This window comes from Salminus brasiliensis, chromosome 16 (assembly GCF_030463535.1).
Source record: "Salminus brasiliensis chromosome 16, fSalBra1.hap2, whole genome shotgun sequence".
NCBI classification, from domain to species: domain Eukaryota; kingdom Metazoa; phylum Chordata; class Actinopteri; order Characiformes; family Bryconidae; genus Salminus; species Salminus brasiliensis.
Window position 1 is genome coordinate 26539089 of NC_132893.1, and position 17971 is coordinate 26557059.

At 43.8% G+C, this 17971-nt stretch overlaps 1 protein-coding gene across 6 annotated transcripts in view; it reads left to right on the plus strand.

The window, feature by feature from the left end:
- Nucleotides 1-17971, plus strand: part of nrg1 (neuregulin 1) — a 63512-nt gene that overhangs the window by 19550 nt on the left and 25991 nt on the right. For 3 of the 6 annotated variants that reach the window (XM_072658143.1, XM_072658144.1, XM_072658146.1), the window contains exon 1: nucleotides 4615-5965. The exons of the other annotated variants lie outside the window; for them this stretch is intronic. In XM_072658143.1, coding sequence (XP_072514244.1) covers nucleotides 5263-5965 — 703 coding nt within the window. In that variant the 5' untranslated portion in view covers nucleotides 4615-5262. Of the gene's footprint in view, nucleotides 1-4614; nucleotides 5966-17971 lie in introns of those variants that run through there. 6 annotated transcript variants of the gene reach the window in all.

The following is a 17971-nucleotide window of genomic DNA, read 5'->3' on the forward strand; positions in this document are numbered from 1 at the left end:
CCCAGCACTACCCTAGATGTTTTATTTGTTTTCAGTTTTCAGATTCACTGGCAGTCACTACAGTGATGCCCTCCCTTTCTGCTTTCCATCAGCTTCAGATATGCCTTTGTTCGGCCCTAGAGGACATGGTCTGGATGGGTATTAAGTCATGTCCTACATACTATATATTGTAACACAGAGGCACTGTGGCTCTTAATTTAGCTTTTGGCTAGATAAGCTCTTCAAGTGAAGGACATCGCAACTACACATTTTAAACACACTGTATCTCCTTGTGTGGAAGCAGGATAGTTGACCCAGTGTATAATGCTCTGTTGAAATATCGTCATGGAACAGGTTACACCCTGAGGTCAGTACATTTGGGAGCGCGGCGTGTCAGGAGGGAGCTGTCCAGAAGAGTGGTGCTGAACCAAGACACCCCTCCACCCCCTTTTCTGTTCTTCTGCTTACAGCCAACACTGAAGGGACAGTGCAAAGAATGAACTAGTGTGCACCCAGCCTAAATGATAACGGGGTCTTCTTTCTAACCCTCTTCCAACACACAAACTCATACACACACATACAATCCGCAATTCAATGACTTCCTGCCCAAGCTCCATTACTTACACAACTGGGACGCCAGCCGCAGCCTGTGTGTGTGTGTGTATGTGTGTGTGTGTGTCAGAGAGGGTCACGGCGGGAGACGGATGAGCCTGTGGTGCAGGCACCAGCCAGGCGGGCCGACAGAGGTGAGAGCGCTGGCACACTCGCAAACGTGCACACACACATACAAGCCTAGCCACTTAATTCTGCCCACCCCATACAATGACTGTACCGCTTTTCTTCGGTTCAGTCACAGCCAAGGGCTGGAATAGAGGCTGTAGATTAGAATACGGCTAAAGTACCAATCGACTCAGCTCCCCCTCCCCATAATGCCAGCAGGAGGGAGAGCTTTACTCACAAATGCTGTCCTGTCCTGGCAATGATCTTGAGCTTAAGAAGGATGAAAAGCGCTCCTCTATTTCTCTAAAAGCCTCTCATTGTCCATACGTCAGCACAGAATGCCGACATTATTGAATTCAAGCCCGCCTCTCTGAGACCTCGTCCTGTGTTAGTTAACCACTCTGCTTTTTGGCATGAAAATGCACCTCATTTTCTAATGCACCAATAACCTTCTGTCTGCCAATAGGCAGCCTTCTCTGCTCACTTTTAGACTCTGCACTGGGATTTTTCTAGGTCAGGTTCCTTAGACAGACCCACTCTTTCTCGTCTATCTCTCTCTCTCCTTCATTCTCTCTTTCTCACTCCCAGTTTCTCTTTCTCTTTCTCAGCCATAAATAATTCATTTGACTTCCTGTAAAAGGCAGCAACAAGGCAATAAGGAAATTAATTTATTCCCATTTTGCCACTGGCCTCCTTCTTCCATGTTTTTTCATGGGACACTTTAACACCATCATATTGGGAAAATTGTGTTTTCCAACAGGAGGACTTGAAGCAGGTCATGAATATGTTAATGAGCTTGTAATGTAATACTCTATGCTCAGGAGAGTTGGAGGTGAAGTCCTTATAAGCATTTGAGTTGAGGATCTCCTGTGAGGTTCTTTGTTAACCTCAGTGGACATGCTGCAGTTTGGTGGCTTTTAGAAGCTGAATGACCTGAAAGGGTTCTTTGACATTGCTGCATCTTTGATGGACAGACCTACACAGTGTATTAGTCTCAGACAGTGAGTGGTTTTGGCAATGCTTTTGGCGTCCTCTCCTGCATCTGAGAGCCAGCGACCTTCAATAACCGAAGTCATTCATTAATCCACCCGCAATGCTGTGCTTATCATTCCACATATTCGTCAAATACGATTCAAATGGCTGAAAGCAGTCATATACCACAACTAGCTGAGTTCTGTTGTACTTGAGCTGCTGTGAACAAATTTCAGTTCATGCTCTGTAGAACTATTCAGCACATGAAGCTCATCTTCTCTGTTTTTCGAATGAAAACGTTTCAAATGGAAGTTCTGGTATTTTCACTTCAGGTACATGGTACAAGGTTCTTTCCATCAACTTGCTTGAGAAATGCCTTATGATGAAGTAGATGGACAAGAGCTTGCAACTGATTATCTATTTTGCAGTACTGGAGAAAATATTCCCTCCCTGTAATATTGTGGTAGTAGTAATGGACACCACTGTCAGATGTCTGTTGCCTATCGTATAAGTATTTAACACCTTTAAGTATTAAGGAAAGTAGTTGCTGTACAGAAATAGCATATATTCACCCTGGTAATTTTTGTATCTGCAACGATCCATGTACATTCCTTATCTTATGAATCTGTGACAGTGTTAGGTGGCTAAAGGAAAATGACAAAAAGTGTTTCACAAAGATTGTTGTAGAAAACTATGCAACCATATGGGCTGAATTGTGTACAGTGGCAAAGCCCTGGACCTAATTGGGCACCTTCATGATATGGATTTCCATTGGGCCCTTCAGTGATTTTAACACAGTGTAAATTATTGGAAGTGCAGTTCCTACCTTATATCTGTCTCTAATTTAAACACGTTGCATTAACTTCACCATAAGTGGGGGTTGGGGGTCCAGCATGGTTCTACCACTGACCTGACCTCAAGACCCCACTCTTGTGTTTTCAACCTTCTGTACATTCTGGCCGGGTCAGGATTTGACTCCCAAACCATTTGCACCAGTCGGCAGAGAGCTTAACACCTGCTATCTGTCTCACTCATAGCAGCTCAGAGGTTTTGCTCAAAGCCAGCCAAGCAGAGCATGGATTTTGGGGCTGATAATCCCAGCTCCTGTAGTGTTAGGGTAATGCACCATCAGACCTGTAGACCAGGACAGTGTAGCTCAGTCATGGGAGAAACCAAAGGTGGTTTTGTGTTGCTGTAACATGGCTGCAGTAACATGTCTGAGGGTAGGAGTGCCTTCGGATGGTCAGCATTATTCATCTGAAACATGACGATTCAGCTAAAACATTAATGAATCATATGGCTTTGTCAGCACACTGTCTGGGACTGTGTATGTTTAGGAGTGTATATCAGTGGGTTAGTCTATAGTTTCTCCCATATCTCACATTTTTTGTGAAATAGTTTAATCCACTTCTTTCACAAATCCATTTCCTTGACACATGCACAGACAATGACCATGGATATGGCTGACTAATCTGATTAGCAGATGTCCAGTGTCTGATGTCCAGTGTCTGAACCAGCACAGTTCTCAGACCTGGCTTTAGTGTGAACAAAAAAAGCTTTGCGTTAATCATAACAGCTTTAGTTTCTTAAAACTGCTCATTCACACACTCAGATGTTCATGATGGCTCTATTAAGGATGTTGAAATGTTGAATCAGAATTTATTACATGATTATATCAGTAATTTGTAGTATACATTATGAATTGCACATTAGGATGAAATCATTTACATAAGTATGTCACGCTGTGCCAACTATGAAATTGGCCTATTATGGAGATCAGTGAAGTGCATTAAGTTAATGCTGTAGCAGTGTTGTACTTTGCAGGCATGTAACTTGATAGCACTGATCCTCCAGCCCCCTGCTGGGGAGGGGGACTCACAAGAAATGCCTTTGTTCTCGAATTGTCCATGAGCTGTAATTAATTGTCATAGATATAAAAACAGTCCAGAATTTTAATTAAAGTCTTCTGATAGCACTGATGACTGTGCTAATAAAAGTTGGTCTACTACTTGTAAACCAGGAATAAGTGCAATTGGGACCGTGTATCAACGGCCAGGCGTCTGGAGTGACTGCAATACTCCAGAGGAGTCTGTTCTTCATCCAGTATTTATGTGCAGTGCAGGGGCTTCCGGACTGCCTCCCCCTCCTCCCATCCCCTGAGTCAGCGATACAATGCCAGGTACAGACAAATGTGATTACGGAACGCGAACGCGGGGACTGCATGCGTAGTAAGTGTCAGCCAAGGAGAAAGGGAAGCAAATGAGAGCAAAATCTATTTATCCTTTACAAATCAGGTTTATGATATCAATCCTCAGCTGAGATAATCAAATGTTTTCATTCATCTTTATCCTTCTCTCGCATGGTGGCCAGTAAAGGTGGTCTCTCTTTTAGCAGCCCATTTAAAACAATAGCTTAATCCCATGAGGAATATCACATGTCCCTGTTACTGGTGTAGCTCTTCCCGCTCATAAAATACACCCCTTTTGTATTAGCATAATCAATGGTCTAGGCAGAAGAGGTGGACAAGTGAGTGAGTGAGTGAATGAAAGAGAGCGAGAGAGAGAGCGGGAGAGAGAGAGAGAGGCTGGGACCGTCTGCCTTGCTCGCCTTTGATTCGTTGCCATCCTGCCTAATTGGATCAAGTGCAGACTTGCCTAGCTCCATGCTTTGTGTTCAGAGTGCAGAGCCGTAGCAGGCAGAGAGGGGAGCGTGGACATACCAGAGAGACGGGGGTTTGAAAGGTAGGAAAAAGAGAGAAAGAATGCTTATGTGTGTGTGAGATAGACAGAGAAAAGAAAAAGGGGACGAAGAAGAAAAAAAGACTGACAACAAGAGTGAAGAAAGGAAGAAAGCAGCTATGTGTGTGTAAAGGACAGAGAGCGTGAAAGGAAGAGGAGGGGTAGGAGTAGGGGTGTGTGTAATCCTCACTTGCCCATCCTTCCGTGTTGTATTGCGAGGCGTTAGCGATCAGCTCCTGCTCTTGACTGCCGGCTCTCAGGAGTGGACAGGCACCTGCTGCTCCTGGATGATTCAGCCAGTCTCGGCCGCTGGAGCATGACAGCATGGCTCTCCCGTTGGCCAAGCCCCAGCCCCTGCCGCAATTCCAGCCTCCTCCTCCTACTGCCCTGCCCTCAGGTACACACTGCCTCACCGCTGGAGTTCTCTGAGCCACGCCGCAACGGAGTCTCCTGAGGGTGGGATCCACCTCTGGGCCGCCCCGTTCTGTTTCTGCCTCCAGAGACCGTTATTTATAGACTTTGATGTTGTTCCGTGTTTTCCTCTTGCGCTACTGAGAGGGAGGATGCCTTGAGAAGTCTTTCTGGCACGGAAGACGGAGCCGCTTCCTAGATGCTAACGAGGTTATTCTGCCAGTACCGAAGACCATCTCTGCTCTCTTGCTCCCTTCCCCCTTGGTGATCTGATAATGGACAACTCACTTTACGAGCCACAATGCATGATGCTGAGAAAGCTGACGTTTTTGCTGCCTGTGTAATACTCTGAGCTAGAAGCCAGGCGTCCGGAGAGTACTCCTTCACGAGACAAGAAGTAGAGCCAGAAAGAAAGGACCGCGAAAAGAGACAAAGATAGGGGATGGAGTCGGCAGGAGTGGAGGATTCCTCAGTCGGACTCTGCAAGCATCCAGGATCCACATCCCCCTTGGGCCAGTCTTCCGAAGGTCCTCTCGAAGCCGGCCCTGAGGAGTCGCCTGAAGAAGAGACGCCCGAAGAAGAGGAGGTGGTCGCAGAGAGCGAAGAAGAGCGCGGGCCACTGCGATGCCTGGGCTTGGCTGCTGCTTCCTGTTGTGTGTGTCTAGAGCTGGATCAGGTACGCAACTGTGTGCGTTCTGAGAAAATTTGTATTCTGCCCATTTTGGCCTGCTTGCTGAGTCTAGCACTCTGTACTGCTGGTCTCAAGTGGGTCTTTGTGGACAAGATCTTTGAGTACGAGCCACCCACCCACCTGGATCCCAAGCGTATGGGCCAGGACCCTATCATCATTGACGCAAATCCTACACTGGGGATACCTGTGCTTTCTCCACACCCCGCCTCACTCCCTACGCCTCCCCAAACTTCCACTGATAAGCCTGGACAACCTGAAGTGTTTGTAGAGGGAGATTCCACGGCTGGCCCTTTTACCGCACCCAAGGTGCCCCGCTTTACTTCCACCTCAGCAGTGACTATCCACACGAACCCTGCCACCCAGCCCCTTCCCAGCACCACCCCAAAACCCAGTAGAAACAGCACACCAAGTCAACGTCCCGGTCTGGAATCTAACAACATTATTACTAAAGCATGTAAGTACCTTTGGTGTTTGCTTGGTGCATCATTGATGACTTGCCGATTGAAATGTCCACTTTTGCCTTCCTTGGAATGAGGAGAATGACTCCCTCGTGGTTTTAGTGTATATGAAATTCACATCATGATCAGTACTTTTAGAACCATTTGCTTCAGATGAATACGCAGTTGTGAGTGAAAATGCTGTGCAATATACCACTTCAGATATCTTCAATGAATAACTTCATAGACATCAATATGTGGTAATACTATTAGTCCCATGACACACTCAGATGATTTGAAAGTGTTTGGCTTTGTTTGCTTGAATTAATCCAGTGTTCTATTGGGAAACTGCACTGGAAGGAAGTGCCTGTTGCTTGCGCACTGAGAGCAGGCGTGTTGCATCTTGTCAACTCTGTCACAAACAGCTGTGACTAAGCCTCCCAAGAATGGCCAACTTTACCTGAGGATTGAGTTGAATACACACCCCCCTTCCTGACCACAACTGACAGTTTACTACCCTTTAAACCTAAACAGGATTACCAGACACTAAACCACATCAATTATTTTAGTCCTCAGCATGCAGCTATAAAACGTAATGCTAACATCCTTTTAGCGAGAGTGAAGAGTTTCCTGGCTGGCTGATTCATTTGAAGCTCTAAAACGGACATCGGCAGTGCCGCTTCCTCCACTCCAAATGCTGCGGCGTGAGGAGACTTCCTCCTCTGGGTGTTCTGCTCCATTTCAAGGTCATTCTGCAGTGGGCTAATTGATTCCCATCCATCGCCCAGCCACACAGAAAGACTATCCCCAGTAATGCTATCTGCCTGCCTAACTACTCTCCTCCATGACTTTGAAAGCTGAAAGAATTATAACGGCTGGAGGGCTGCCAGACTTTCGCTTGCTGTGGTCCCCACCTTGCCTCCCTCCCTTCCTCACCTCTATCACATTTACTTTTTCTTTTTTTTTCTTTTCTTCATTTTCTTTTTAAATCTCCTTCCACCTTTGCTGCTGGTAGCAGTGTGGGGTGGTGCAGAGGTTGAACTGACCTACTGCAGCCAGCTGTCCTGGCAGAGACAAAGAGACGGAGGGAGGGAGAGAGGCAGGGAGGAAAAAACGAAGGGAGGGTGAGCAAGTGAGTAAAGGTTTTAAAGACACACCGGCCGTCCCAGCGCTCAGGTTATCACTGCTGTCCTCAGTGCATACCTTTTAAAATAATACAGATGTGTTCTTCATGCCAGTCCAGCTGTCCAGTGTAAAGCTGAGTTGCTCATTTAAACCACTCTCAGACAGTGACTGAGGCTGCTACATAAGCAGCACAGTGAGCACGGAGGCTAGGTTAAAGCGGGCTAGATGCTTGAACCAAGATAATGGAGAGTCTAAAGAAAAGCTAAGTTTTGATCATGGTTGCACAGTATGTGTGCCTGACGGTCTGTGTACTCTATGCCATACCCCCAAATATCGGATTGGTTTCGACAGAGTTATTAGTATTTCTGTCTTGTCCTGTTCATTCTCATATGCATGTATTACCTGAATCAGAGGCTACTGTAAAGCCAAAAGCCCTTCCCACTTTGAGCAGGGTGATCAATTGTCCAGGCCCGTAATGGAAATGCGATCGTTTTCGTCGGTAATCTCAGTCTAAATCAATACACATAGAGAGCAGGTCAGCTGCTCCAGCAGGAAGCCCAGTGAAAGCGATAGCGATCCTGACCCTGCTGGACACGAGTAATTGTCCAAGACAAGCAGACTGAACGCAAGCATCTTACAAAAGCAAATACGTCAATAGAGTTTGTGTTTGTGTGATTTTCTTTTTTTTAAACGTTTGTTCAATCACTTTGCCACATTAAAAATGGATAAATACTGGAGCATTGCATAAATGTATATGCTAGAAAAGCAGGGAACTGGTAAATTTTTGCTTTATGCAACATTTTAATTTCTTCCAAAAAAAAAAAAGTTATTCACTTCCAGGCCTGTTCAATTCTGTATTCACTTAAACTACAATCATTTAAAGTGAGCACTAATTTGTTCTAAGTTGCAGTTAGCGTGAGCTATCTTGGAGCAAAATGAAGTTCATTACTCTAATTTTGGGACCTTTCTAATTAATAGTGCCTTGTCTCAGCAAGTTTGCTTCACATTAGTGTCACCCACCATGTAGATTAGCCCCAAGCCTGGTTTTGCCTAATAAGACACTTGTGCGCACACACACAAACACGTACGCCATCTTTTTCAACTAATGGTGCACCTGTCTGATACCTGACTTCAGGCAACACTGTCAACACACTCCTATTAGTAAGAAAAACATTTGTTTCTACCCAGCCGACTGGGCGTTTATCTGATATGGAGCTGATTGAAGTCCAAGTCCTCCAGGGACTCTCGCACTAGCAACCTAGCAACATGTTGTACGCCGCGCCGTAGGAGGCCGACTCACAGTGATTTGATTTGAACAGTCTACACTATTTTTTTATTTTTTATTTTATTTGATATATTTTGGCACTGACTGTTAAAGGCTTTTTCTTGAGAGTTTGCTCTCAAAACCAGACGCTTTGTTAAAAGGGAATTGCTTTTTGCTTGCCTCCCCACTTAACCACCACGCAGAGCACAACACGACAGACAGCATGTCATGCGCATCATAGAGAGGAGTAATTGCGGTTAGAGGCCATCATTTGCGGCTGGATAAGTCTGAGATTATGGTTATGTCATAACTGGGGCTTCAGTTCTCTGCAGTTCAGCTGCCTCGTTTGGTCAGTGTTTTTTTTTTTGTTGACGGTAATGTTATGAGGGAGGGTGTAAATAGGGCGGACTAGGGGTTTTAGGTAACCTTAAATTTAAAGCCAGGATGGGTTTAGGACACCAGCGATGGTGCAGTGTCACTTTCCCACCTTGAGTATGAACAAATACCAAAACAGTACGTCACAGTTTTTTTGTATCCTTTAAAAGCTTTTACACTATAAATGATCATTTCTGTACTTTAGAAGTACTTTGGTTAAAATGGAGCATCTGAGCGTGTGTTCAAACTTGGATGGTTTGGTTTGATTAAAACCAGGACACCCTGATTAACTCTGATGCTTTTCAGTTGATTAATGGGCACAACATGGAACAAAAGAATAAAAGTACAATATCCGTTATTTAAAAAATAATCAATTAAAATGTCTTAACTTTTCTGTGCCCACATAAAATCTCTGTGCCCATCATTGGATTGACCAACACATAGTGCAGTAGGATGTCCATGGAGCTCAGTGCTGATCTGAGAAGGATGATCATGGTTATTGTGAGTTGTAGCCACTTTGCCAAGGTCTAGGAGAAGACCACAACCCCCAACTCCCACCATCAGCTGAGAGGAATTTGGTTAAGATGGTCAGAACAACCCAGAAACAACAAAGGTACAGACCTGCCTGGACTTGAGGCTGATGGAACACCACTGTTCTAATTACTACTAACTACTAATTACTGATTGTGTAAAGCTGCTTGTGACAACAGTTGACTGTTACTGTATAGAGTCAAGCAAGTTTTACATCGCAGCAGTCCAAAATAGAAGCCCTAGCTGAAATCGACACCTTCAAGCTCGACAAATGTTAGCAGCTGACCACATGAACTAATAGGTCTTCTGAAGGAACACTTAATGGTTAGATGACACACAGATTGAGTTGTTTGAAGATTGAGAGATATGTTTGGAGGAAGTAAGTCATTAAGGCATTCAGCCTTTAGAACACATCATGCTCTGGGGCTATTTTGCTGCTAGAGAAGCTAGTACACTGCTCAGAGTGGATAGAATTAAGCTTATTGATAGCTACTAAAAGCCTCCGGCCAACGTGCAACTTACTAAGAGACATTCGATCTAATATTAGGTGTGCTGCATGCATAATGTTGATCATGTGTTGAGTTCAGAAAAACAAATTCTTGTTTTTTTCCCTATTACCGGTATATATTGTGTACTTATTTCCCCCTAGATAACAAACATTTCAAAGCAATTATTAAAAGCCTAATATTGACATTCATGTTCAAAATGTGCATGTAAACCTCTGACCACAACTGTATTATTAACAGCAGTCCATCCAATGTTCTGTACGATCAGATTATGCAGCCATATAAAAATGCACTTTACACTACTCTTACTTTAGCTGTGCTATTTCTGGCTAGCTGTGGTACACAGTGTAGTTGTCACCTGAGAAAAGTGGTCTCTTCAGGAAGTGCAAGAGTTTATTTGTCTCACAGAAAATTGATTTTTGGTATCAAATGTAGATAGATAATACTGATTTACTGCTCAGTCTCAGCCCTGTTGTGTAGGCGCCAGTCACAGTCAGGCGTTAAGTACACTGACCTACGCAGGGAAAAGCTGCTGTGTGCTTTAGCCCTGCTAACTGCAGTTATCTCCCTGTCATTTTTCATTCTGCTGCTTTTATGGCACGACACTTGCAGGCTCTCTGGTGTGCTGGGTTTTGTGTTGAGTACTTGTAGATGGAGTTGTCACTGCTCCTATAGGTTTATCGATCTTTTTCCCCTGGACTCAGCCACTGTGTTTTTGCTTCTCAAACTTGGGGTGTATGAGCAATACGGCTGGTGATGAGATTCAGTCTTGCCTTGCTCACAGATTATTCCCTGGTGAATGCTGCTTAGATATCAATTTGTTTTGGTTTGTTTGTTCCACACCTGTTAGATGATGATAATGATGATGATCTAAAACCTTCCGATATACCATTACGTTTTAAATGTCCTTCAGCGTACATATATATACGTGTACATGCATATATAATATCCCATCATCTTGTTTGTGGAAATAGAAGCTTGGCTTTGGCAAATCACGTTGAAATATTTATCACAGGTTTAAAAGTGCTTGTACAATCCATAATGGTAATCCTGTAGGTCCCTATCTCACAGCACGAATGGTTATTTAACTGTAAGAGCCTACACGCTTACTTAATAATGTATACACGACTTCCCATACACTGCTGTGCTGATGGCTTTATTGATTGCCACAGTCTGTCTCACCATCTTCTCTAGGTGGCTTTATGTCGGTCATTTTTTGAAGAGTCTTTTGTTTGCTGTCAACTTCATGTCACCCATTTTTCTGAGGAATTGTGTAGATTTGAGAGCTATACTCTGTGTTTGTGTGTATTCTCTCATACTCATACTCATGATCACATTTTATTTGAGACCAAAAGCAAAGACTTTCTCTAATGGTTTGATGGTTTAATGACTTTAATGACACACACTCAGACATGCTTGTTACTTCCCTTTTTAGCTCTTTAGCCAAATCATCTTTGAAGTTATGTCTGTTCCTGTAAATGATATATTCATTCAGCCCTCGTCTCCTCCTCCTCGCTCTCGTTCGCTCTGCTCAGCCTTTGTTCTGAGCTAATTAGGTTCATGCAGGGGTCACGTCACACACTTAGCAAATGAGTATTGGCCCATCACAGCCACCTCTCACCTTTAATACTGCTGTTGACGTTTACAAGAAGCATCAAATATCACAGCTGTGCATGTTTTTGATTTCATGCAGCTTAGGAACAATAAGCGTTCTATTACTGGCAGTAAACCACTGTGGAATATTATCAATATAATGAATATCAGGCTCCATAATTTCTCACACTGGCACCAGCTAATCTGCTGGTCTGCTGGCTAGCTGCAGCTTTCTGGAGTGTGTGTTCTTACAAAGAGCATGGTCTGGTTAAGTGGGCTAATGCTGTGTGCTGTGTGTACTACAGGCATGCTTGCTATCTGATGCATAGATCAGGCTTTATGAGCCGTCCCAATTGCCCCCCCCTGCAGTCTGGGTGTGTGTCTGGGCTTTTCTTTATTGCCTGTAAAGATTTTTTGCTGTATGTGTGGTCCAACCACTACCTTTTTGATCAGTTTAGCCACTGCCCACCTTTTATGGCTACCTAACACAACCCCATCTATTGCACCAATTAGCTGTCAGCATGTCAATACATTCTAAACCTCCAGCATGAATAGTTTCAGTCCCTCTTGATCTTACTGTCACCTACCGGGAAGCATCACAGCCTTGTGGGAGACACCAGCCTCACATTTGCGTGAAGCTGAAATGTGGATTAGCTTCCCCACCTTTGATCATATGGTAGTGTGTCGCGCCATTGACAGGTGCACTCATGACTATGCAAATTGAGCGACTACAGTGATTGAGTCGTCCTATTACGACTCCCAATAAATGGACGAAGCCTCTTCCTCTGCCTCTGCCACCTTTCTGAAAATGTTAGCCAGTCCAGGCTTTCTTTTTCTCTGCAGCAGTTCCGTTGAATTTGCGGTGCTTTTTGATTACAGTCCTTTGACCCACATAGCTAAAGACGAGCGCGGAATTCAGCAAGGCCAGTTTTGTGAGGAATGAGCGTGAGTCAACAGGATTAACACTTCAAATGTACGGAAGGGTCGGACCCCCAGATGAGGGCAGCGGGCTAACAAATTCATTATCCTTATGGGGAAAGGCCAGCTGAGGCGACCGCCTCTAATTTAATTAGACTGCGATGAAGTGACATCTGGCAGTTGTGCCATCGCTGAAGGTAGATGCCGTTAGATCTTTGCCATTCAAAGTGGATTACTCTAATAGCGCTTCATGTTCGATCCTTCGGCCTGCACCAGTGACTCAGCAGACCAGACAGACAGTCCTCTCTCTCTCTCTCTCTCTCTCTCTCTCTCTCTTCCTTGCAATAATGTATGATTAACCTTTTTCTTTCGACTGTCATCCGTCCATCCAGTGTCTTACCAAAGGCCTTTTGGTGAAATATTTTCTAGTTCCTCAAGTCCATTTGTCTTGTTTTTCTTATTTCGCCTAAGCCCTGTTTGACTGTGATGCCGAGGTGAATGGAATATGTTTAATTGATGATGAAAGTGCTTCTGCGCTATTTGTCAGAGAAAGTCCATTACCTAATGATATGCCATGTCCCATCTGTCTCGCTCTAGACGCCAAGGTTGCTTGTCTTTTTAGCTGTAAGATTTAGTCTTAACCCTTCTCTGGGGCTCTCGGCCAGTCTAGGGACGACAAATATATCTGTAAGTTACAATGAATAATCTACTGGGAGGTTAAGAGATAAAAATCAACACTGGAAAAGAAATATAGGACCTGTCAAATCAGCCTCCCTGAGAATGGATAACAACAGAGTGGTGTCACAGTTCTGTCATTGTTGTGCTTTATATTACGTTATATCATCACTTTACATAACATTTCTGTTATCGTTTTTGACTTGACAGTGAACTCACTGTTGTCATCAGTAGGTAATAAAGAAATTTGATGAATCATCCTGTAACACCAGCAAATACGATTCAGCTATCGCATCCAACGTGACAGACAGCAAAAGCTTCACCTTCCATCTTCATTCTATGTATTAAAAGTATATACATGTAAAATATGTGAACCTTCCAAGTCAGCTCTGTTGTCTGCAGTATATAAAAAAAATATATATATATATAATATATATATATATATATTATGGTGCCTTTCTGATGCACAAAGTGCTTTACAAGTAAACAAAAGACAACAAACAGAACATACACACAGGCTCTTACTTGTGGCAAGACAATTCTTCCAATTACAATATAAAAAGTTTATGCTCATGGCCCACGGCAAGAAACTCACAACTCAGTCAACTCCTACTGAACTCCCCCGCCTCTCTAGCTCTCAGCCTAATGGTAGCCATACACTAGAAGAAAACTAGAACTAGAAAAATACTTTTAAAGACTAAAGTCTGACACTAACGCACCTAAATTCAGTATGTAATTACTCACAAGAGAATCTTGCAGGGTCACTATTTGCAAGACTGATTCCTTTTGAGATTATTTTTCATCAGGGTCTTTTTTTTCTTTTTTCTTTTTTTTGCTGCAGTGAAATCGTTTGAAAAGTAATTTGGTATAAGAGCGGCATAACTCCAGCACCTCGGCAAGAAGAGTCCCAGGAGGTTTAAACATGGAAAAAAACACATTCCCAGTCAGCAAGGGCAGTTGGAAACAAACACACAACAAAACAATACAAAACGAACAAAAACCCTGAGCAGAGCGGCAGCACAATAGCATTCCTGCAACGGAGACGTGAACACACACATACACACTATCTCTAGTCCGTGCAAGGCAATAATCTGTAAAACGAGCCCACTTTCACTGTGTTTGTGATACACTTAGACTAATCGCCTATTCAGCCCACAGCAGATTATCCAGCCCATTCATGCTGAAGCGTGAAGGCCAATCAGAGCAGAACTGCTTTATAACTTTAAATCTAGAAAGGCAAGTAAACGCATAATATATGTCTTTTTGTCTATGACCTTTTTATCCACACATTTGTGGCATTATGTTAACACAACTGATTTGCCCCTCAAAAAACATTTTACTCTAAAGGCTGATAAATTGCACTATTACATAGTGTTGGGCGGCTAACTTTTGAATGTTAACGATCTAGGCAGAGAAGCCTCTGACTGGCTGCTTTCTACCCTGCCAAATCCTCGCTAAGCTCCGCCTCTGCCTGCTCAATATCGACCCCCTAGCGTGCATTCTTCACATGTGCAGAGTGGGTGGGAAAGCCACTGATACTGGGGGTGGATATAGCAGAAACTGAGTATTTTAAATAGAATTTGTCATGTAGAATTTATTAGAACTCATTTTGGTACCTGAAACTCACACAACCATCGTAAATTGACTTTAGGAAAGGAAAGGAAGATGTCGGCCCATGTGCCTTTTTAAAAGACAGAGCTCAGTGTTCTTCCTCCACATAAGGGGGATGAATAAAGGAATACATTAAAAAAATACATTTATATTCTGCTTTGCCATTACATGAGTATATGATCAGCATTTGTGACTTTTTTTTGTTAAATTTCCCGTTTGAACAGAAAGGCAGTGGCACATTTTTCAGTGTGATGATATGATGCTACACCGGAAAAGCAGGTCCCCTAGAGCCCACACTGTGCAGTGATATTGTCAGGATGCACATCAGTCTTATGTTACAGCACAAGCAGGCAAGGTCATGAGAGATGAGACACACTGCATCAGCATGTTTCCTGTGTGTGTGTGTGTGTGTGTGTGTGTGTGTGTGTGAATGTGAATGTGCCCTTAATATTCTAACGCAATAGGCTGATTTCAATATGCTGCAATACTGCTTTAATGATTCCAACAAATCTGCTGATATTCCATAATTAGAAGTATTTTATAGTTACTGTGGTGAGTCTGGGCACAGTATTGGGTACATTTCTTTAAAATTTTAATAAAGATTACCAAGAGTTCCATATTTTATTAAGTCAAATGAAATAATGGACCATCAAATCGTCTGTAACTCACGTCACGGTGCAGCTGTGTGTTGAGCATGTGTGTGTGTGTGTCTGCACTCCCAAGACCAGCTCATTAAATTCAGCGAGGCAGCATGCAACACAACGGCTAAGACACACCTTTAAACAGGCCGACGCCCTGACTTCCACTAAAGCTGCTTTTTGTTCTCATTCTCAAAGGCACCGTGCGCCACGTCAGTGGAATGGCCTAGATATGCAGTGGTCACTCTATGAAATTGCATATGGCAGCCCTGTTTTATCCCTGGAGTCCAGGACCTGTTTTATCCACTCTATTTTGCCTCAATGTAAAAAGATTGTATGCCATGTTGGAGCATTTCTATTGGTCCATTCATCATTTCATTTTGACACACTGACACCTTGTAAAGAACACCTGCCAGATTATACGATCATATATAAAATATAAGTTGTTTTGTGAGACTTCTGAAGTAAAGCTGGTTTTCTCTTCATTGTGTTTGGTACAGTGTGGTAATCCAGAGCGGTTCTGTGTGCTGTGTTGTATCCTGGACTCTAGATAGCTCCATCATGTCTACAGTTTTTTTGTTCACACAGGTAATCTGCCTCTTACTCAGGGGTGTAAGTGTTTTTTTAGCTCTGTTCCTGTACTGTTGGGCTGCAGTGGAGTGTTGAATTTGGTGAAGCACAGAGCACTCAGGCAAACTGAAGCCTCCACTCTACTGCTGTGAGAAAAAGTCTCTCAGGGCCAGAAAAAGCACTGGCTGACAAAAGAGATGTTAAAATATCAATGAGCACGCTTCTGCTGCTTCATCCAGCGTAAAAAAGGCAGGACATTAAAATGCCAATAAGCATGCATGGGCAGAGGCAGCATGCACAGAAACATTAGCTGTGATTACAGTGCTGCAGTGGATGCAGAGAGCACTACAGACACAGCTCAATGCAGTGTATCTCTCTCTCTCCCTTTCTCTCTTCTTATATTTCAGTCACTCCCCATCTGACTCTTTTTCTCACTGTCTTTCCATCTAATCTGATTTCCCTTCTTCCGTCTTTCTTTTCATTCTCTCTCTTCCTCTCTTCGCTTTCTCTCTGTCCCTCTTCCACTCATCTCTCCTTTCAGTATCTTCATTTTTTTCATTCTTTCTTCCATTCAGTCTTCCCAGTCCCAGTCTTGTCCTCCCTAACCCCTCTTTCAAGAAATCCTCCAATAGTGTGCCATGGTTTACTTCCATTGATGACTCATCCTTGGGTCCAGAACTGGTGCAAACATGGGCCGGTTTGCTGGGTGGCACAAAGGTTCTAAGTATACTGACAGGAACCAGTTAATTGGTCAAAAAGAGGTGGGTGATGCCACAGAAGAACCATTTTTGGTTTCATTAAGAGGAGTGTGAAGAACCTTTACATTTACAGCAACTTCTTCTATGGCTTCACTCAAAGAGCCCATTGCAGCACCTTTCTTTTTTAAGAGTGTGCCATACCTCCATGTCCTCTATGTCTCCCACCCTTTCTCTCTCTCTCTCTCTCTCTCTCTCTCTCTCTCTCTGTCTCACCGTTTCCTTTGTTTTTCTTTTTTTCTTTCATGGTCTTTCCCTCTCCCCTTCACTCTTCCGTCCTCTCCCACCCCCGTTTTCTCCTCTCTCTCTCATTCTCTGCCACACCTTGCAGTGCTAGTTTCTCCTCTCTTGCTGCAGTAATGATAAATTACAGTGGCTTATTAACACAGCACACACGCCGTCCATTCAGTGTCTCGTTCGCATGCTCTGCATCCTCACTGAACCCGACCCCACCCCCACCCCTCCATCATGACTAGCATGTGGCTTCTCTACTGTAGGTTTTGCTGTAACAGGTCACTGCACTGCAGCAGAAAGCAGCTCGTTTTCCACCGTCGTTTGGACTCCTGTGGGAGAGGACGTCCAGCCAAGGTTAATCCTGTAGGCTCAACCCAGTCCACCCACGCTCCCTGTCCATCTCTCTGGCATGTGTGTGGCTTCCCCCATGGGAGGCAAGGAGTTCTCGTTTTAATTTACCCACAGCAGCCCAGCTCAGTCCTTGCAGCACTTGCTTAGAAAACGTGGAGACGTAGAACCTCCCCGCTGCGGCTCATCTGCCTCCTCTGAGCCTTTCCTTTTGTTGTTCTTGCTTTTTTTCATCCTGTTTTCCTGAGCATGTTTGCACTTCTTACTCAGTTGGCAAACTGAGCATTTTAATACCTGGAGGGCCATAGGACATGCGCTACTTTAGTCATGAGCTGATTTGTGCAGATTTTCTTTGCACAGCTAGATTTATTTGTTGTCTGTCGCCTCAATATTTGTCCTTGTTGAATCATCCAGCTTCACTCTTCCATGAGTGTGTATTTCATCTCCTGGTTTAAAGTTTTGGAGTACCTTTTCAGATTGTCACTGTGGCAACCAAACATTGTCTTTATGAAATGGGAAATTTACAGGAGTTTTACCTTTGGTGGTTATGAGTCCATGAACAGTAATCATGCTACACACATACCCTACAAACTTTCCATGGTATAGCAGTGGCGCTGGGGCAGAGCAGGCATCAAACTCCTGTGTCCGAGGTGTGCTAGCATTTCACTTTTCTTGGACCTTAAGCTTCTTGATGGTGAAACACATTAACAGGTAGAGTTGGGTTTGCACTGGTTCATAGCCGCTGTGCCGTTGGTAATGTACTGCAGCTAACTGACTGGGTTTAAAACAGTACTGCATTAATATGGAATCCAGATGTTGTGAGGGTGTTATAGTTGTGTGTGTGTATATGGGAAATTTCAGCCAATCAGGTTTTAGGACC